General features: G+C 42.8%; 2 protein-coding genes across 3 annotated transcripts; both read right to left on the minus strand.

Annotated features, from left to right (window-relative positions):
- On the minus strand, window positions 1–2,499 carry LOC129840697 (thymosin beta-11). The gene is made up of 3 exons (XM_055908778.1): window positions 2,389–2,499; window positions 1,324–1,436; window positions 1–884 (listed from the first exon to the last, which is right to left on the minus strand). Exons 2-3 carry the CDS (start codon window positions 1,421–1,423, stop codon window positions 853–855), a joined length of 132 nt encoding a protein of 43 aa, XP_055764753.1. The 5' UTR covers window positions 1,424–1,436; window positions 2,389–2,499; the 3' UTR covers window positions 1–852.
- A 1,640-nt stretch (window positions 2,500–4,139) lies between these two features.
- On the minus strand, window positions 4,140–21,635 carry LOC129840692 (ribose-phosphate pyrophosphokinase 2). Of its 2 annotated transcripts, none has more exons than XM_055908770.1 (7): window positions 21,335–21,635; window positions 10,423–10,606; window positions 6,532–6,630; window positions 6,169–6,293; window positions 5,715–5,888; window positions 4,904–5,063; window positions 4,140–4,642 (listed from the first exon to the last, which is right to left on the minus strand). In XM_055908770.1, the coding sequence occupies exons 1-7, from the start codon at window positions 21,454–21,456 to the stop codon at window positions 4,550–4,552; spliced, it is 957 nt and encodes a 318-aa protein (XP_055764745.1). In that variant the 5' UTR covers window positions 21,457–21,635; the 3' UTR covers window positions 4,140–4,549. The 2 variants fall into 2 exon arrangements, with proteins under 2 accessions (XP_055764745.1, XP_055764747.1); XM_055908772.1 differs by lacking the exon at window positions 21,335–21,635 and adding an exon at window positions 20,739–20,844.
- Between the last annotated feature and the right edge of the window lie 455 nt (window positions 21,636–22,090).

Consider the following 22,090-nt stretch of genomic DNA (forward strand, 5'->3'; position numbering starts at 1 on the left):
TTCATAGAAACACATGTTTTTATTACACCATTTCACTGTTTTCATTCTTGGTAAAGGTATGTGGCAGATTAACATGAGTTGGGATTTTAGAAAACTCAAAATCATTTGATCGACTGCAGAACACGTGGAATTAATTTCCAGTAATGATATTTTTTTCCTTACAATATTAAACAATTCAGAGACAGGGTGCAACACAAAAAGCTATCCCAAATCACATCGATAAAAAAGGTCATCGTACAATAACGTTTTAAAAACATCAATGTAAATAAAATCCACACGAGTATCTCCGAAGACTAGATGGATTCCGTTTTTTCATCCTTGGTTCGATAAAAAAATATCTGACAGAAAACTTCTATTAACCGATGGGTATGTTAATCATATTACCAGCGTAAAAACAAGAAAAGGTTGTGCATTTTCCCCGAAACTGAAATAAAAAAAGCCGGACACGGTTGGGGCGTGTTACCAAGTTGACAAGAGGCCACAGAGGAAATTGGATGTTGAACGAGGGATGTAACTTCCTAGATCCAAGACCACGCCCCCATCCTGTAGCCCTCTCTACCCCGTATTGATGTTTGGACACCACACCCCACACCTTTGGGCCCGTCCACCGTACCGCCCCTGGTTGGTTGGTAGTACTTCCTCATTCCTGGCCTGGCGAGGGCCTGCTCCTCTATTGGTGGAGGTGGTAGGAGGGGCGGGGTCAGTGCCTGGACATGGATGGTCATCCATCGCAGTGCAGGTTTGTGTTGTTGGTGTGGTTTTTCTTGACAAGTTATACGGCTAAAAAGAAGTGAGTGAAAAGAAGGCAATGCAGGAGGAGGGGGTGTACAGTGCATGACGGAGGGATGGTCTTCACGATGACGCCTGCTTCTCCTGTTCAATGGCTGGGGACAGAGAGAGAGACAGAGAGAAAGAGAGACAAAATAACAGTGATGAGAATCTCAACACCATTGAGGCATAAATGGTCTTTCACTTAGCCTAGGCCTATCATGTCTACTATAGCATAGTCTAGACCCAAAATGTTAACGTTGAAAATGTAGGATTATATTCTATAGGAGTACCAGTAGGCCTACAGTACAGTGGCCTTCTTATGATGCATCCCACTGGGCACTGATGTCAATTCAACTTCTATTCCACATTGGTTCAAGGAATTTCATTGAAATGACGTGGAATCAACGTTGATTCAACCAGTGTGCGCCCAGTGGGTTAAGTCTATTCAAATATATATATATATATATATATATATATATATATATAATTAAAAAATATAGTATTCACGTGTCATATAATGTCACACTATTGCATAAATGTCTGTATCCTTACTTTCTTTAGTCGGCAGCGGATTCTTCTCCTGCGTCTCGGTCTTTTTCAGCTTGGTCTTGTCGAAGCTGGCGACCTCCTCGAGATTTGGCTTGTCAGACATGATTGCGAAGTGTCTGTCAAAACGAGAATCATTATTTTAATTAAACAAATGCGCAGACAGCACTGCAGCCACAATAGCTTTTCCTCAAGTGCGCAACTAGCGACGTGACCAAAACGTGTAAGTGGTGCGCCTGCATTCTTTTGTTCGCCTCAAGCAGAGCCTGATGCAATTTGCCTCACATCCCGTTACCCAATTCAGGGACCATGTCACACACAGGGGCACAAAACCGCACCCCACAATGAATGGCGCCTAATATTCCCCAAAATGCACATTTACATAACAATACGCGTTCCCATGCTGAGAACGCCGAAAAGAGGAAAAAGCGGTTGGCCAAACATAACCAACCATGCGTTCACATCAACGACTAAAGTATAAAGTTACAGTATAGTAAATGTATTTTAAAAATAGTTGTCTTCAATGCTGATCAGACTTTAATTCTACGTGTATGGTCTAAGACTCGCCTCTCCCTTGGGCAGCGCAATCTGGAGAACCACCGCCCAGATCCGCTTTATCTTCGAAGATAGGCTTCCAAATTGTACCCCAATTCCCTCAAACAGGCCCATTCGTGACTATACGTGTCACAACGTTCTATCTAAAGGCACATTTCAAATGTTATTACGCATGATTTAGTCAAATGACCGTAGCCCATCACCACCACAAATAATCTGAACAAAGGATATGGATTGGTATGGCTAGTGTTACACAGCGAAACTGAAATAGAAGACATATCCATTCGTTTCCATTTACTAGTTAGTTGTTTCTTAAATTAAAAAAAATAAAGAGGTTGTATCCATCCAAACATCTTTATAGTCACATCTTTTGTCCTTGGCACAGTACAGGTTAGAATGTTCTCGCAAGGATAAATTCAGGTTAGCTACACTATTCTGGCAGCATTTCAGCAGATATCAGGTACCCTACTTTTATATGACCAATACCATAAAGTTAATATGAATATCAGTGCTTACCAAAGTTGGACTGATTGACTAGTGGTACTTCTCCAGGCTTTGCGTTGCAGCAATGTGTCGCGCCTTTGCGCAAGCATAGGAGATATACTGAGCATTATGCAAATGAGAGAGTCTGACGTCACGATACAGCTCCCATCCAAGAGCGATTTGGAAATGAAATAAACGGTATATTAAAATTAGATTACATTTGAACCTCATTTTTCAAAGGCGGGAATTTGAACAAATTATGGAGACGTGATACATGTGTCCAAAATTTCACGTGTTTTTAAATGACTTTATTCACCGAGTTTCAGGCACCACTGAGATAAGTATGCACAAGACGCCACCTGTCGGAAAAAGGAGGTATGTACCATATATTGTATTTAACACCATTATCATGTTACTTTTTCTTGCACTCTTTCATTTCTAAAAGAGCAATGAACATGTCCCTTCTATTAAGTCGGCGTGGGCAAGTATTCATATGGTCTCTATAAATAGACGCATATGATTATTACCACTGGCAAAGAGAATCTATAGTTACAACTCAAATGTCTTAATAATAAATATCTTATAGCACTTGTCTTATTTTCTCGATGATCCTCTTTGTGAAGTATGTTATGGTTACGTGACAGTTTGGCCTGGTTCAGATGAAATACCTAGTAAGCACGTGGATGCCAGCTATGGATCTTTTCGTCAGCCACTATCCATCACCAAGAAATCAAAAATGACATCAGTCCTCATGTCTACTGAGCTACTGTTGCCATCTCCCCTGGTGCTGTAAGTAGCAACACATGTTCCTTATATGGCCACCTAATTACTCCCATCTTCCAATGGGATCACACAACTCGGGAATAAAACATGAGGTAAGTAGAACTTTGAAATTCGTGACCTTTTGAGTGAGGGTTGTTCGACCAATCACCCTTTGAAAAGATGGATATACCTGATGGAGCAACTGGGGACATTCCCTCTAAGTTATCGGATCAAATTAAATGTATATAAATAGAGCGATTGTATCATTGACTTGAATGTGGATACATACCCCTTCTATTAATTTAATCCGATTGCTGAAATCTGATTAAATATCTCTTGCATCCCAGTTTTTCAAAAGTTTAGAAGTGGTGTTCGAGTTTTAGTAAAATCAGCAATTTCAAGATTGTAATGGAGCAAATGTGATCAGAAATACGAAGATGAGCATGAAGCCCTGCAATGACACCAGTCCGTCACTAGAGTGCACCACCAGGTGCATACCAAATGAAGGAAACTAAAATGGCAAATCAGACTTGGCCTTGTTACGTGGCACTAAAGAAAGTAGAGTGCTTTAACTAGAATGTCAGAAAATGTGGAAATGCTTACGACAGTTCTCTCTCATATCGCAAGTTGAATTCCATGATACAATTTTGGAACTTTAGGGAGACAATTCTAGATGCTTATAGACATTACTTAGGTATCTGCTGGTTGAACAAATACAGCCTCTACTCGATCTTTGAGAAAAAAAAACTGAACTCCAACACTAACCAAATGTTGCTGGTTAAAGGAATTAAAAATCAGCTGTTGATGACTAACCCTGGGTGGCATTGATTACCACACACTAGAGCAAAACATAGTAGAGATAGTTCCTCCCAGTTTGCTACCGTTTTGAGTCTAGTGAATAGGACCCTGGTATTTCGTAATCGGCGTGTATTGAGGAAACAAATGTGCCTCTAAAACCAGCAGCGTTGCAGATTCCCCACGGAGCTGGTTAGAACAGTCAGAACTCAAGAAGTGACATCACACAAAGGAATGATTTCATTTATAGTGAAACAGACAGAAAATGAGGTACAACAAACAGGAACATTGTTAGGCAATGGACCTTTGGTTAAAATGACGGCCAGATCCCCTGACTGGCAAGGCTGACAAAGCATGATATTGAAAACAAACACAATAAGGAAATCTTAACATGGCAATATGCATAAATAGAAACTTGCTGGTCTCAAAGAGGTGATTCTCTTTATTGGGTCTCCATACAGAACGGAGCAGGGAAAGTGGGCGTGGCCTTTAGGAATCAGTCACGTGTAATTGGCCCAAACCGTCAGGGTTTAAGGACTTCCGGGAGGGCGTGGCCACTGAAGGGGCGAGCTGATTGGACCATGAGGAGAGAAACGGCCTAAATTGGCCATTGTGACCTCTTCCTTGTGACCATCCTTTATAAGGGCACGTGGCTGAAGAGGTAGGACACCGACTCGCCATTGTGGGTTCTCCTGATCGCCTCAGCCAGGATCATGGCAATATCTATGATCTGGTGGAGACCACAGAAATACAACATCATATACATCTCTATGGCAGACCGCCATCAAACAGTGCCTCAGGTCAGGTAACCCATAGGGCAGCCAATCAATCCTGGTTGGAATGGTTAGCTTTAACAACAGCAGCAAGCTACAGATGCTTCAAGACATGGGAGAGGCAAAATGCTGCATGTATCAACAAATGGATTCCTCATTGGCTAAAAGGTAGAAGGACATGTGCGAAAACAGGAAGTGCCTTTCTGGACTGGGGGTACCTGTATCTTTGGGCAAGACTTCATCTTCTCCTCCTGAGGGATGGTGTTGGTGACCACCACGGCCTCGAAGGGAGCGTCGTTGATGCGCGCGATGGCCGGACCAGAAAATATGCCGTGCGTGAGGATAGCGTAGACCTTGATCGCACCGGCATCAATCAATCTAGAAAGAGAGATATGAATTGTGTAATAAAATTTAAAAAAGTGACAGTAATATGTGAACTGTTTGAAATAATGCATAGGAGCAAAGTAGAAAAATTAAATATGCACAAGCAACAAATAGAAGAGTGAAAGGTTGAGGATTTTCAGAGACAGTGAAACGGGAGCTATGGTTGAGACTGGAACAAAAGACAATGACTTCCAGGCTTTTTCATTTTATTCCCCCCTTGGGCTACCCATGTCCAAACAGTAAAATAAAAATAGCAGAAAACTTGCTTTAAAACAGCTACATTTTGTCACTGCAGCAAACAGGAGGGCCCTACATGTTTAGGTCAGCAACTGTACCGTTGGCCATGGCCAAGCCCCCATTTGATGCAGAAAAAAACCCAGAGTTGATTTTGAATCCCAACATCACTTCTCTCTACACAATCTCTCTAATTAGGTTTGATACAATGGTTCAGGTCAATTAACCATACTGTGATTTGAGATCAACAGATGCTCAACAGATGAGCCTACTAAGCAACCATCTTTAAATACTGACTTTTATTGACACCACAAGCAAACACAAATAACCTAGAGCAATGGCCATGGTAGAATAACTTTGGGGGTATTAGGAGCTGTGTGAGTGTACGTGTGTGTGGTTGCTGTGACTCACTTCTCAGCAGCTTTGCAGATGGTACCGCAGGTGTCGGCCATGTCGTCGACCAGGATGGCCACGCGGTCCTTCACGTCTCCGACCAGGACCATGCGGTCCACCTCGTTGGCCTTCTTCCTCTCTTTGTGGATGAGGGCAAACTCCACATTCAGGCGGTCAGCGATGGAGGTCACTCTGGATACAGGAAATTAATACAAAGAGATACGAAATGAGATATGCATGTCAGCGCTCAGCTGAAAAAGCACCGCATTCACATGACCTCCAGAAGTCGATCATAAGTCATCTGGAAGATGGACAAGTACAAAGAAACACCCAATGAAAAGGGTTCAACGCATAGGGAGAGATGAACGGGTCCAAACATTTGACTTTCCCCATAGCTTTTCCACATTGTTGAAGACCTCAGGACCAGCCGTATCTGGTTCATGTGACCCTGCCACATGGAATTGGTTATTACCGTTTGGCTCCTCCAGCGTCAGGGGACACAATGCAGCTGTTCTTCCACTCTGGAATGTTCTCCCGGATCCACTGGAGGACCGCGGGCTCTGCATACAGGTTGTCCACGGCGATGTCGAAGAATCCCTAAGGAGAGATCAGAAAAAGTAAAACATTTTCCATGATAATATACTGCCTCTTCGATTAGCCTAATATTGAGCAAAAACATAGCGACAACTTAAGACTTCACTGCATTAACTAGGATTGAAACAAATTTAGGCACTACTACAAGTCGTTTCAATTAAATTTCACTTCATTTATCGGCAGGGGAAACTGCACCCTGCAATTGCATTGCTGTGACGGTGATGTGTTGGACGCTGCCTACCTGGATCTGCGAGGCGTGGAGGTCCATAGTGATGATGTGGTCGGCGCCGGCTACAGACAGCATGTTGGCCACCAGCTTGGCTGAGATCGGAGCACGACTCTGGGACACAGAGGGAGTTACAGGCTCTTTCAAATGAAGCACACAATTCCATTATTCAGTGTGACAACAATTGTTGGCATTTTACTGTATTACATGGATTTAAATAACTAGTGAAGTCTAAAACGTCTGCTCCTCCACAAGGAACACAATTCAGGTTAGGCGACGGACAACAGATGGTGATTGGCTACAGGTTGTCGCGTGTTCCAACACAGACATCTCGGTCTTCTGTGGTTAATGCACACAGCCCTCTGTAGCAAAATAGCAGCACAAGGTGACCGTAGAGATTCTGGTTTCAGGGGACAAATCACAACTCACTTCAACCCACAGGTTACTTTATTTACACACACAACAAGTTCAACTCTGGCAGGACTCTTGTTTCAACATCTATTTTGTACTAGGACACATTCCACAGTGCCATGTGTTGATTTAACATGCCTCGGGGAAAAGACAAGTGATAGGCCAACATGTGGAATTAAACAGCCACCATTTGGTATAAGTAAACATACCCCGTCTAAATCCTTCTTGTACTAAACTTTGATTTAGAAACATAAGTAGACTGTTGGAAATCTGTAATGTCCTGTTCTAGAACCTGTAGTTCCGAGTGTTTGTATAGGCTACAGCTGGATTTCCCAACTCCAGACCTCCAGTAACCCCCACAGCACACATTTTTGTTGTAGGCTCAGACAAGTACACCTGATGCAACTTGTCGACTAATTATCAAGCCCGAATGAGTTGAATCTGGGTTTTGACTAGGCTTCTAATATCAGAAGTGACCTTTTCAAAGCAGGTTAGGAACATTAAATGAAGGTTAGGCAAAGGGTTAGGGTTAGCCAAATTGCAAAGATTCTCCAACATGACCTCGAATATGCAAGTTATGACGTCAATTTGACATAGCAAGATCACTGCTAGACATGACCTTAAATCAGGTAAGTCAGCCCGGTGCTACAACAAATGGTGTGCTGTTGGGGGTACACTGGAGGACAAAAGTAGGGAAACACTGGGCTACAGTATGCCACTACGTTAGAGGGGCCTTTGAGGTCTGGCATGTTACACCTTCTTGTTACAAAACATAATATGGCTCCCGAGTGACGCAGGGGTCTACGGAACTGCATCGCAGCGCAATAGGCGCCATTATAGTACCTGGTTCAAATCCAGGCTGTATCATATCCGGCCATGATAGGGCGGCGCACAATTGGCCCGGCATCGTCCGGAGTAGGCGGTCATTGTAAATAAGAATTTGTTCTCAACGGACTTGCCTAGTTAAATAAAGGTTAAATATGCTCCAAAACAGAGATCTCGTGCTTTGGGTCTCATGATAGTGTATCAAGCACCAGTTACTGTCTTTGGGTAGATAAAGAGGGAGAAAAGGTGGAATATAGGTTAGGCCTCAGAACACCTGCGGGTTGCTACACGAGGAAACTTGTTTGTTACTTTAACTGGAACAGTGTGTGAATCATTTACCAGATAAGCGGTGGTCTGAACCTTTTCTCCCCTCTTGGAAAGCCTGACGTCACCTTTCAGTTAAGTAACATTTACATAACTGAACGAGAATTGGGCCAAATTGTTGTCAGGTGATGAACCATGCTCTAATTCAAACCTATAGCTATATTTGGTTGATGCTGTATTTTTCGTATGTTTATGTAATAACACAGAAGTTATTGGATGACATGCCAATCAACTCTGTCTGGGGAAAACATTCAATAGGAGGATATGTGTGTGTGTTTATATACACAGTACCAGTCTAAAGTTTGGACACAACTACTCATGCAAGGGGTTTCCTTTATTTTTTTATACCATTTTCTACATTTTAGAATAATAGTGAAGACATCAAAACTATGAAATAACACATTGAATCATATAGTAATCAATAAAGTGTAACACAAATTCAGAGAAACTTCAAAGTAACCACTCTTGCCTTGACAGCTTTGCACACTAGGCATTCTCTCAACCAGCTTGACCTGGAATGCTTTTCCAACAGTCTTGAAGGAGTTGCCACATATGCTGAGCACTTGTTGGCTGCTTTTCCTTCACTCTGTGGTCAAACTCATCCTAAACCATCTCAATTGGGTTGAGGTCGGGTGATTGTGGAGGTCAGCTCATCTAATGTAGCGTGTTACGCACGCCTCTGAGAAGAGGGAACGCAACACCCTGCTGCAACTCAACTCCCTGTCAAGTGAAATAGGTATGGGACTGTAGGTGCGAGAAAGGACGACAAAAAGCAGAATTGACCACTTATTTCGATTTATTTCCTTTACACGGTAATATGGGGAAAAGGGGCTGGACGGAACCAACGCAAAGAAAGTAAATATCAAAGCTCCCCCTCTCCTATCTAACTTACCTATCTTAGCAACACCTGGTTCCCTAACCAAAATAAAGGTGGTGGTCCGCCCAGGTCTTACCTAGTGTGCCTAGACAGTGAATATACTACGGGTATATGTATGTCCGCGGGCCTCTTGCCTAAGCACTCCCTAGGTGCCTTCCCCTTCCCCCCTGGGAACAAATGAAACAATATCTCAAACAAACTAAGAAACAAAGGACATCAAATAAGCTCTCTGAGCAACAATCTCACACAGAACATACCAACTGATCCCTACAATCAACATGCTATACCCCTCAGCCATCTACCTTCTCTCTCAGCAATGATCTAAGCCTGCCTATCTCTCTCTTCTGAACAGAACACTGGCTTTTATAGCTTCAGGTGGCAATGGTAATTAATTAGACAGCTGTATCTTGGCGAGGGGGCGGGGTCAGCTCTCCAATTATCAATTGGGGCCAACCAATCAGCTGCTTGGGGAGAATTTCAGGAAGCACTCTCCTGAAACACACACACTCAAATACAAACTACAACACAGAAACGTAACATAGCGCTCCTGTACTCTCCTTGATCAAATAGCCCTTACACAGCCTGGAGATGTGTTGGGTCATTGTCCTGTTGAAAAACAAATGATAGCCCCACTAAGCGCAAACCAGATGGGATGGCGTATCACTGCCGAATGCTGTGATAGCCAGTCTGGTTAAGTGTGCCTTGAATTCTAAATAAATCAAGTGTCACCAGCAAAGCCTTCACACACCATCACACCTCCTCCGTGCTTCACGGTGGGAACACATGCAGAGATCATCTGTTCACCTACTCTGCGTCTCACAAAGACAGTGGCAGGAACCAAAAATCTCTAATTTGGACTCATCAGACCAAAGGATAGATTTCCACTGGTCTAATATCCATTGCTTGTGTTTCTTGGCCCAAACAAGTCTCTTCTTATTGGTGTCCTTTAGTAGTGGTTTCTTTACAGCAATTTGACCATGAAGGCCTGATTCACACAGTCTCCTCTGAACAGTTGATGTTGAGATCTGTGTTACTTGAACTCTGAAGCTTTTATTTGGCCTGCAATTTTTAAGGCTGGTAACTCAAATGAACTTATCCTCTGCAGCAAAGATAACTTCAGGTCTTCCTTTCCTGTGGCAGTCCTCATGAAAGCCAGTTTCATTATAGCGCTTGATGGTTTTTGCGACTGCACTTGAAGAAACTTAAGGTTCTTGACATTTTCCAGATGAACTGACCTTCATGTCTTAAAGTAATGATGGACTGTCGTTTCTCTCTGTGTATTTGAGATGTTATTGCCATAATATGGACTCGGCCTTTTACCAAATAGGGCTATCGCCTGTATACCACCCCTACCGTGTCACAACAATGCATGAAGAAGAAATTCCACCAATAAACTTTTAACAAGGCACACCTGTTAATTGAAATGCATTCCAGATGACCACATAAAGCACCCCGGCAGGCAGGCTTACCTTGTCTTTTTTGTCCTGCCGGGCGTAGGGGAAGCAGGGGATGACGGCGGTGACGCGGGACGACGAGGCGATCTTACACGCGTTGATCATGATCAGCAGCTCCATCAGGTTGTCGTTGATCTCGCCGCAGCCGCTCTGCACAATGTAGACGTCCTCGCCGCGCACGCTCTCCCCAATCTCCACGCTGACAAAGAGAAGTGGCAGCATTATTTAGTGTCATCTTAAGGAAAAGGATAACTCTTACCACCACGGAACTTCTCACTCATCTCCACACTGAGGTAGAGAAGATCATCCTCATCCTGCGCTTATCACTCCACGCTAGGCCTATAGCTCGTATACCATGACGGAGAAGGCTGATCAGAATCTTCTCGCCATGGACATTTATTAACCTATCTTGGTAGAGAGCATAATTTTCACATCCGGATGAAAAGCGTGCCCAGAGTAAACTGCCTGCTACTCGGGCCCAGATCCTAGGATATGCATATAATTAGTAGATTTGGATAGAAAACAGTGAAGTTTCTAAAACTGTTTGAATGATGTCCGAGTATAACAGAACTCATGTGGCAGGCAAAAACCTGAGAGAAAAATCCAACCAGGAAGTGGGAAATCTGAGGTTTGCAGGTTTACAACTCTCGCTTATCCAAGATAGTGGAAATGGGGTCATGTTGCACTTCCTAAGGCTTCCACTAGATGTGCTTCAACTGTGAAATGGGGGCGAATGAGAGGGGATTGATTAAGGTCTCTTCCAGAGTGCCACGAGCTGACCATGCGCTTTCATGTGAGAGTTAGCTTGAGTTCCATTGCATTTCTGAAGACAAAGGAATTCTCCGGTTGGAACATTATTTAAGATTTATGTTAAAAACATCCTAAAGATTGATTCTATACTTCGTTTGACATGTTTCTACGGACTGTATAATAACTTTTTGGACTTTGTCCGTACTTTCCGCTGGACTTGCACGCGTCGTGAGTTTAGATTGTGTACTGAATGTGCGAACAGCACGGAGGAATTGACATAAATGGACATTATCGAACAAAACAAACATTTATTGTGGAACTGGGATTCCTGGGAGTGCATCCTGATGAATATCAAAGGTAAGTGAATATTTATAATGCTATTTCTGACTTCTGTTGACTCCAACATGGCGGATATGTCTTTGGGTTGATTTGTCGTCTGAGCGCCGTACTCAGATTATTGCATGGTTTGCTTTTTGAAATCTGACACAGCGGTTGCATTAAGGACAAGTGGATCTAAAATTCCATGTATAACACTTGTATTTTCATCAACATTTATGATGACTATTTCTGTAAATTGATGTGGCTCGCTGCAAAATCACCGGATGTTTTGGAACTACTGAACATAACGCGCCAATGTAAACTTAGATTTTTGGATATAAATATGAACTTTACCGAACAAAACATGTATTGTGTAACATGAAGTCCTATGACTTATTAGTCCTATTCGTATTTGTTGACTCCAACATGGCGGAGAAATGTTGTTTCTATCCGAGCGCCGTCTCAGATTATCGCATGGTTTGCTTTTTGAAATCTGACAGCGGTTGCATTAAGAACAAGTGTATCTTTAATTCTATGTAAAACATTTATCTTTCAAAGTTTATGATGAGTATTTTTGTTATTTGATGTGGCTCTCTGCAATTTCTCCGGATATTTTGAAGGCATTTCTGAACATGGCGCCAATGTAAACTGAGATTTTTGGATATAAATATGCACATTATCGAACAAAGCATACATGTATTGTGTAACATGATGTCCTATGAGTGTCATCTGATGAAGATCAACAAGTAGTGATTCATTTTCTCTCTATTTCTGCTTTTTGTGACTCCTATCTTTGGCTAGGAAAATGGCTGTTTTTTTGGACTTGGCGGTGATCTAACATAATCATATGTTGTGTTTTCGCTGTAAAGCAATTGTTTTTTTTGTTTTTTGTTTTAAATCGGACACGATTGGTAGATTAACAAGATGTTTATCTTTCATTTGCTGTATTGGACGTGTTAGTGTGTGAAAGTTACATATTGTTAAAAAATCTTTGAATTTCCCGCGCTGCCTTCTCAGCGGAATGTTGTCGAGGGGTTCCGCTAGCGGAACGTGTGTCCTAGAAAGGTTAACTGACTTGCCTAGTTAAATAAAACCGCTGTTTGCAGACTTAACATCCCACTTTCTTTTTTGGCATCAATCCCTTACTACAACTAAATGCTGCCATACTGCAAACTTTTTAAAAAATGTCTTAAGTTGGCCTAAGAAAAGTATCAAGTATTAACTGTGTGGTCCGGTAGATAAGTCTTAAGCTACAATTAGGCTCCTTTGCTTGTGCAGTCTGAATGTGCCATCCCCGTGGCCTAGTTGCATGCTAGGACAATATGCTAAAGTTAGCGAGCTAGCAAAACATTTGGCTATAGGCTGGCACTGGCAGTATGGGATTTCTGAGAGCGCATTCAATTGTTTCTTCGTCATCTTGCTACGTAGTTATCTATCTGTGGGACACTGCACTAACTCGGCAGCTAACAAGCAGCTGTTCCATGGAAACTCGCTAATCTATTGTCTATAACGTTATTAGCTACAGTAGTTAGCTAGCTTAGAGAAGTATTTACTGTTGAGCGCATTCTGTCTGTGCACTTAGCAAGCTACCATCCCATAGCCTACATTGCATATTAAGTGTGACTGGCTCATCCATGGATGTACATGAGAAAATGCCCACATTTTTTCTTTTTTGTTGGCTCCCCCACACTGGGGTTTGTGCTCTCTGATTGGCTCAAAGACAAATTGAGGGCCACTGACGAGCATTGCGATTCTACAAGTAGAATCAGTAGGTTCGTCACTAGAGGTTCCGCTTTTGTTCTTGCAAGAGAAGGAACAGCCTCCAACTGTGATAAGTACCTATCAGCAGTGAGACTCTAGGTGTGTTTCATACTTTTTATTTAACTAGGCAAGTCAGTTAACGATTGCATCCCACTTGGCCAAAAGCCATGGAAAATGCAGTGCCAAATTCAAATAAAATTATATAAAAATCAAACTTTCATTAAAATCACACATGTAAGATACCAAATTAAAGCTACACTCGTTGTGAATCCAGTTAACATGTCAGATTTCAAAAAGGCTTTTCGGCGAAAGCATAAGATGCTATTATCTGATGATAGCACCACAGGAAACAAAGAGTGTAGCATATTTCAACCCTGCAGGCGCAACACAAAATGCAGAAATATAATATAAATCATGCCTTACCTTTGACGAGCTTCTTTTGTTGGCACTCCAATATGTCCCATAAACATCACAAATGGTCCTTTTGTTCAATTAATTCCGTCCATATATATCCAAAATGTCCATTTATTTGGCGCGCTTGATCCAGAAAAAAAACTGCTTCCAATTTGCACAACGTCACTACAAAATATCTCAAAAGTTACGTGTAAACTTTGCCAAAACATTTCAAACTACTTTTGTAATACAACTTTAGTTATTTTTAAACGTTAATAAATCGATCAAATTGAAGACGGGTCTATCTGTTCTCAATACAGGAGGACAAACTAACGCTACTTTTCTCGTCTTACGCAACTCAAACAGTAAACATAACATTACACTGATTCAAGATGGCCGTACTTCATTGCACAAAGGAATAACCTCAACCAATTTCCAAAGACTGGTGACATCCAGTGGAAGCGGTAGGAACTGCAAACAAGTCCCTTAGAAATCGAGTATCCCAATGAAAAGTCATTGGACAGTCATTTTTTTTGATACATGTGACCATATCATCGTAATGTATGTTTTTCAATATAGTTTAATCAGATTATTGAAACTTTATTCGGGAGTTTTGCCGTGTTCTGTCCTCTGACTGTGTTTACGTTGGAGAAATTTGTGCCACTCGGCTAGTGCCAATGCTAATTGAAGAGGGAAATTTGCCATTCTGAATCCAAACAACGACACATCTGGACAGAGGACACCTTCTTCAACATTCTGATGAAAGATCAGCAAAAGTAAGACCCATTTTATGATGTTATTTCATATATCTGTCGTGCATGTGAACTGGCCGTGGGCGCCCAATTCTTTCTGTCTATTGTAGCTACGCTAATATAGCGATACATTTTGTTTTCGCTGTAAAACATTTAAAAAAAAAATCTGAAATATTGTTTGGAATCACAAGATGCCTGTCTTTCAATTGCTGCAGACTGTGTATTTTTCAGAAATGTTTTATGATGAGTAATTAGCTATTTGACGTTGGTGTCTGTAAATATTATGGCTGCTTTCGGTGCAATTTCGGAGTGTAGCTGAAATGTAAACTATGGTTTATACATGAAATATGCAAATTTTTCCAACAAAACATATGCTATACAATAAATATGTTATCAGACTGTCATCTGATGAATTTGTTTCTTGGTTAGTGGCTATTTATATCTTTATTTGGTCGAATTTGTGATAGCACCTGATGGAGTAAGAAACTGATGGAGTTAGAAAAGTTGTGTCTTTTGCTAACGTGGTTAGCTAATAGATTTACATATTTTGTCTTCCCTGTAAAACATTTAAAAAATTGGACATGTTGGCTTGATTCACAAGATGTCCACCTTTCATCTGGTGTCTTGGAATTGTTAATGTGTGAAAGTTAAATATAAAAAAAAAAATAGATTTTGAATTTCGCGCCCTGCACTTTGAGCTGGATGTTGTCATAAGTGTACCGGTGTCGGGCTGCCCCCCTAACAGGTTAACAGAATATGACTGGCAGAACGGGTGTTGTATGTGGAGGATGAGGGCTGCAGTAGATATCTCAGATAGGGAGGAGTGAGGCCTAAGAGGGTGTTATATATAAGCATCAACCTGTGGGTCATGCGACAAGTATACAGAGATGACCAGTTTACAGAAGAGTATAGAGTGCAGTGATGTGTCCTATAAGGAGAATTGGTGGCAAATCTGATGGCCGTATGGTAAAGAGCATCTAGCCGCTTGAGAGAACCCTTAACTGTCTATCTATAAATCTGAATCTGGGTTAGTTTGGCAGCTGGGGGAAAGAGGAGCGATTACGATAAAGGAAACCATGTGTAGATTTAACCTTAGCATGCAGCTTTGATGCAGGGAAACTTAAATCAGTTGTACCAAATTTCTATCAGCATGTTAAATGTGCAACCAGCGGGAAAAGAACTCTGGACCACCTATACTCCACACACAGATGTATACAAAGCTCTGCCTCACCCTCCATTTGGCAAATCTGACCATAATTCTATCCTCCTGATTCCTGCTTACAAGCAAAAATTAAAGCAGGAAGCACCAGTGACTAGATCAATAAAAAAAAAGTTGTCAGATGAAACCGATATTTAGGTACAGCACTGTTTTACTATCACAGACTGGAACATGTTCCGGGATTCCTCCAATGGCATTGAGGAGTACACCACATCTGTCATTGGCTTCATCAATAAGTGCTTCGATGACGTCGTCCCCACAGTGACCGTACGTACATACCCCAACCAGAAGCCTAGAGCTGCCGCTTTCAAGGAGCAGAACTCTAACCTGGAAGCTTATAAGAAATCCCACTATGCCCTCCAACGAACCAAACAGGCAAAGCATCAACACAAGATATAGATCGACCATTACAGACTACAAAGGGAAGCACAGGCAAGAGCTGCCCAGTGACACGAGCCTACCGGACAAGCTAAACTACTTCTATGCTCGCTTCAAATAACACAAACATGAGAGCGCCAGCTGTTCCCGGAAGACTGATCACACTCTCCACAGCCGATGTGAGTTAGACCTTTAGACAGGTCAACATTCACAAGGCTGCAGGGCCAGACGGATTACCAGGACTTGGTCAGCGCATGCTCGCGGTACAACTAGCAAGTGTCTTCACTGACATTTTCAACCTCTACCTGTCCGAGTCTGTAATACCAACATGTTTTAAGCAGAACACCATAGTGCCTGTGCCCAAGAACACCAAGGTAACCTGCCTAAATGACTACAGACCCGTAGCACTCTCGTCTGTAGCCATGAAGTGCTTTGAAAGGCTGGTCATGGCTCACATCAACACCATTATCCCAGAAACCCTAGACCCACTCCAGTTTGCATACCGCTCCAACAGATCCACAGATAATGCAGTGTCCATTGCACTCCACACTGCCCTTTCTCACCTGGACAAAAAGGAACACCTATGTGAGAATGCTATTCATTGACCACAGCTCAGCATTCAACACCACAGTTCCCTCACAGCCCATTAATAAGCCAAGGACACTGGGACTAAACATCTCCCTCTGCAAATTGATCCTGAACTTCCTGGCGGGCCGCCCCCAGGTTGTATGGGTAGGTAACAACACATTCGCCACGCTGATCCTCAACACAGGGGCCCCTCAGGGGTGCATGCTCAGCCCCCTCCTGTACTCCCTGTTCACTCATGACTGCACAGCCAGGCACGACTACAACACCTTCATTGAAATTTGTTGATGACACAACAGTGGTAGGCCTGATCAGTGACAACAACGAGAGCCTATAGGGAAGAGATCAGAGACCTGGCCTTATGGTGCCAGGAAAACAACCTCTCCCTCAACGTGTTCAAGACAAAGGAGATGATTGTAGACTACAGGAATAAGAGGACTGAGCACGCCCCCATTCTCATCGACAGGGCTGCAGTGGAGCAGGTTGAGAGCTTCAAGTTCCTTGGTGTCCACATCACCAACAAACTAACATGGTCCAAGCACACCTTGACAGTCATGAAGCGTGTACGACAAAACCTATCCCCCCACAGGAGACTGAAAAGATTTGGCATGAGGTGACTACCTCAAACTCTAAACCCTCAGAGGTAGTAATAGCACCTGTGGGAAGAGGGGCATTCTCCATGCCAAACCACATGACCTTTGTTTTGGAGGTGTTCAGAACAAGGTTAAGGGTAGAGAAAGCTTGTTGAACATTTAACACAACATCCGGGGAGGGGCCAGCTGAGTAGAAGACTATCATCTGCATATAATTGGATGAGAGAGCTTCCAACCGAGCTATGTTGTTGCTGTAAATGGATGACAGCGTGGGGCCTAGGATTGAGCCTTTGGGTACTCCCTTGGTGACAGGCAGTGGCTGAAACAGCAGACTTTCTGACATTATACATGGCACTCAGAGGGGTAGTTAGCAAACCAGGCCAAAGACCCCTCAGAGACACCAATACTGCATAGCCGGCCCATGAGAACGGAATGGTCTACCGTATCAAAAGCTTTGAACAAATCAATAAAAATAGCAGCACAACATTGCTTAGAATCAAGGGCAATGGTGACATCATTGAGGACCTTTAAGGTTGCAGTAACATCCATAACCTGAGTGGAAACCAGATTGCATACCCGAAAGAAAACTATAGACATCAATAAAGTCAGTTGATTATTGACAAGTTTTTCCAACACTTTTGAGAAACAGGGCAAAACAGAAATAGGCCTAACAGGATCAGCTTGATCTTTTTATGCTGCAGTAGTTTGTGTGTCAGGGGGCTAAGGTCAGTCTTATATCTGGAGTACTTCTCCTGTCTTATCTGGTGTCCTGTGTGAATTTAAGTATGCTCTCTCTAATTCTCTATATCTTTCTCTCTCTCGGAGGACCTGAGCCCTAGGACCATGCCTCAGGACTACCTGGCATGATGACTCCTTGCTGTACCCAGTCCACCTGGCCGTGCGGCTGCTCCAATTTCAACTGTTCTGCCTGCGGCTATGGAACCCTGACCTGTTCACCGGACGTGCTACCTGTTCAAGACCTGCTGTTTTCAACTCCAGAGACAGCAGGAGCAGTAGAGATACTCTTAATGATCGGCTATGAAAAGCCAACTGACATTTACTCCTGAGGTGCTGACTTATTGCACCCTCAACAACCGTGATTATTATTATTTGACCATGCTGGTCATTTATGAACATCTTGGCCATGTTCTGTTATAATCTTCACCCGGCACAGCCAGAAGAGGACTGGCCACCCCTCATAGCCCGGTTCCTCTAGGTTTCGGCCTTTCTAGGGAGTTTTTCCTAGCCACCGTGCTTCTACACCTGCATTGCTTGCTGTTTGGGGTTTTAGGCTTGGTTTCTGTACAGCACTGTGACATCAGCTGATGTAAGAAGGGCTATATAAATACATTTGATCTCCCCCTTTAAATAAAGGACGAACTGTGGCTGCCTTCCAAGCAATGGGAACCTCCCCAGAAAGGAGAGACAGGTTAAAAAGGTTGGAGATCGGCTTGGCGATGATAGGGGCAGCAACCTTAAAGAATAAAGGGTCTAAACCATCTGACCCAGATGCTTTTTTGGGGTCAAGTTTAACCACGTCTCAGTAATGACCAACACATCTGGATTGGATCTGTGAACCCACACTTTCAAATGATCCATTTTAGGTAATGAGCTTCTTGTGTTAACATGCAGAAAACCCAGGCTTTTACGAGAGCAGAAACCAGTGAAGCAAATATCAGAGCACAATTCAGAACTGGGGCTAGCAACATTAGATGGGCCAGGGTGTACACGCAGGTTTCCAGATATCATCAACAGTAATACAATCAAGGCACGGCAGAGGACAAGGAGAGCTCTGCAGTGCTGATTTATGACATCTGAATGTGCATCAGGATGGCAACAAGATCATATTGTACAGCAATTCTATCAGGTAACATGAATACAAAGCAGGCGAGAGGTGGTTAGAATAGGATGGGAGGCCAAAAGTCAGTGTAACCAATAGAGTCAGAGTCCCAAGCATGGGAACAAACAGTCTGTCCCACGGTTGGGTAAAGAAAGTTTGTAGTCAACAAAGTACGCATGAGTCATGAGGAAAATAGCAAAATGCACAAGAATTTATAAAAAAATATAACGAGGGGGTAGCCAGTTCAGAGTCACTCGCCCAAACAGTGTGTGTGTGCTGGAGGCGAGCGAAAGCTCGGGAGAAAGGGGTGAGTGTGGTGGAGGTACCTGTACCAGACAGGGAGAGACAGACCAGAGCAGACGGTGAGCAGATCGCCAGGTGGAATCCAAGCAGCAGTGCAGCAGGCAATGGGAGTAGGTGTCATACCCACTTGGAAGAAGCTTTTCTTTCTGGAGGCAGATTTCTTGTAGAAAATGCCAGTGAATGGTCTGAACAGCAGGAGGGTGCTTCAGAGGACGCTTCAAAGACTCCTGACATTTATTGGACCAAAAGCCCTTTCACATCACACCTTAGAGCTAATTGAATTTGTATCTGGTCTGTCCTTTCACACCTGGGAGCGCAGTTCCAGGTTGGATGGTGTCCTCAGGTCTCTGTTCTTTATTTGCTAGAGCACCCTCCATATAACTTGGAAATAGAAAACATTGGAAGCAGTAATCTACCGGGCTAGTTTTGGTCAAAATTAGGTTGTAGGTTAGGAGTTTTGATTTGGAGCAAAGGCCATGCTGTGGAGAGTAGCATCCTGCATATGTACCTGCCTAAAAATCCAACTCCAAATCTATCCCTTTGTAAATAAATAACAAAACATGTTGAAAGATGTGAGAGCTCACATTAAGCTGTGTCTCTCTCTCTCTCTCTCTGAGGGGGGCATGTCTCATTATCTTTGTTCTGGAGGTGTTCAGAACAAGGTTAAGGGCAGAGAAAGCTTTGTTGTTGAGCATTTAACACAAAATCCAGGGAGGGGCCAGCTGAGTATAAGACTATATCATCTGCATGGATCATCTACTTAATACTATCTCCTTGCTCCCACTTTTCATCCTTGCAAGGAGGACATCCCACCATAATATCTTATTTATCTGTGTCCTTGTACTCACTATCAGGCCAAACTTTATCCAAAAGCATCCACAAATTCTAAAGTAGATAATTGTATTAATATAGCTGACAAAGACCCACTATTGCACATAGGGGAAAAGTAATGAAGCTAGGCTAAAAATCAATAGGAGACCGTAGCTCACCTTGGTTCATGGGGCAATGCAGTGAACTCACTCACCCATTGCGAGTATTGTAAAGTCTACATGCACCAGTGCAGGTTGATTTTGTAGTTACCATCTCTACTGAACAACTAGGTCAGCTTGTTTACTTTCTGGAAATTAACCTAGATTACATGCATGACATCATTTAGGCTAAAATGGAACCAGGAGTGGCAGCATGGCAAAAGAAATATAGGAACAATTCAGATCAGGAAATGATGCATGTATATATATTTGACATTCGAGTCATTTTAGCAGAGGCTCTGTATAAGAGCGAATTACAGGTGCAATTAGGTTTAAGTGCATGACATTATTTAGGCAGAGATTGAACCTGGGGTGGCAGCAAGGCAAATAATTTTCGGAACAATTTGGATAAAAAAACATGTATAAATGAAAAAATGTTAAATAAAAATATATGTTCTCAGTTCGACTTACTGGTACAATTAGGGCACATCGACCGATTTTTCACCTAGTCGGTGCAGGGGGTTCAAACCGGCGGGTTTTTGGTTACTGGCCCAACCCTCCTACCCACTAGGCTACCTGCAGTTATAAGTCTTCATTCTCTTTTCGTTCTTTTCATTACACTTTATCTGCAACGTTTCAAGACGTTTGCCTACTGAACGTGGCCTCGTTCTCTGTTGCTGCAGTAGTTGGTTCTTTTTACCCGAACTATGTTGGCTATTAAGTCACGTGAGTCTTTCCGCAAACTAGCTAGCATGGTGTATCTTGCAAAGTTACGACTCAACAATGAACACCAGCACGCGTGACCATGGGATTACATAACTAGCCAATTTAGGTGTTGATGTAATAACCGCAGCAAGCTAACGTTATTCAGTTCCGTTAGCATAGCTGGCAAACTTAACGTACTAAGTTACTCCTGCGCACATGTGCATGCATGACCCAGGCTGCAGTAAGTTAACGTCCCACACCAGATAGCTTGCTAGGGTAGCTCAGCTAACGCAGCTGATAAGTTAGCTAATCATGCACGTATCTAAAGGCAGACGATAAATGCGTTTAAAAAATAAACCTACCATGTTTCTTGGTTGGAGAATTTCTTCGTTATCACTTTCCCCAATTCCAGTCCGAGGCGATCAGCCACTTTTTGTGACAGGTCTTGGTGGGAGCTCCCGCTGAAAAGCACGATGTTCGGCATGTCCTAAATATTTCTGTGCAATTTGGTTATGCGAGTAGGAGATTTTGGATGCAACAATTATCCCTCAAGGGGCAAGTTAGCTAACAAGTTAACTTATTATCGCTGAAGCCCACGCATAGCAGATCAGCACGACAGGAGACCGACAACTGAAAAGGAAGTGAGAACAGTGTTTGCATGGTAGAGCGGAAGTGCCACTTCGTAATTCTTATTCTTCTTTGGGATTGTTTTGGCGGATCGCATCCGATTTCAGGTGCATGCACTGCCACCTACTGTATTGGAGTGTGAGGCTATTCACAGCCTACCTACATTAAGTTATTTGTGACACAGTATTATACAATTGGGGGAAATGAAAAATTATCCTGCAAACTATTAGCCCTAATTTTTAAAAATAAAAAACACCACCGTATTCCATTATTTACTCTATCTAATCCTACTATGGTCTGGGGGGACAGAGCACTACCAATCAACACCCCCTGCAAATGTTCTGCAATAAAACCTTGCAAACCCAAGTATTTCTCTGTGGCTGCCATCCTCTTCCTGATTGGACAAAATCAATGTCTTTCTTCTTAGGTGGGTTTTTTCCGAGGATGGCATCCAACGTTATGGTCCATGCTATTTGGAAGGCCAAAACTCC

Source organism: Salvelinus fontinalis, chromosome 41 (assembly GCF_029448725.1).
Source record: "Salvelinus fontinalis isolate EN_2023a chromosome 41, ASM2944872v1, whole genome shotgun sequence".
Taxonomy (NCBI): Eukaryota; Metazoa; Chordata; class Actinopteri; order Salmoniformes; family Salmonidae; genus Salvelinus; species Salvelinus fontinalis.

Excerpts from the sequence above, each read along its gene's own strand:
- LOC129840697 (XM_055908778.1), bottom strand. The coding sequence starts at position 1,423 with ATGTCTGACAAGCCAAATCTCGAGGAGGTCGCCAGCTTCGACAAGACC. Across the intron at positions 885-1,323 it reads TCCGCTGCCGACTAAAGAAA|CCATTGAACAGGAGAAGCAG; the intron begins GTAAGGATACAG and ends CTCTGTCCCCAG.
- LOC129840692 (XM_055908770.1), bottom strand. The coding sequence starts at position 21,456 with ATGCCGAACATCGTGCTTTTCAGCGGGAGCTCCCACCAAGACCTGTCA. Across the intron at positions 5,889-6,168 it reads GACGCTGGAGGAGCCAAACG|AGTGACCTCCATCGCTGACC; the intron begins GTAATAACCAAT and ends TCCTGTATCCAG. Across the intron at positions 4,643-4,903 it reads AGTCTTGCCCAAAGATACAG|ATCATAGATATTGCCATGAT; the intron begins GTACCCCCAGTC and ends GGTCTCCACCAG.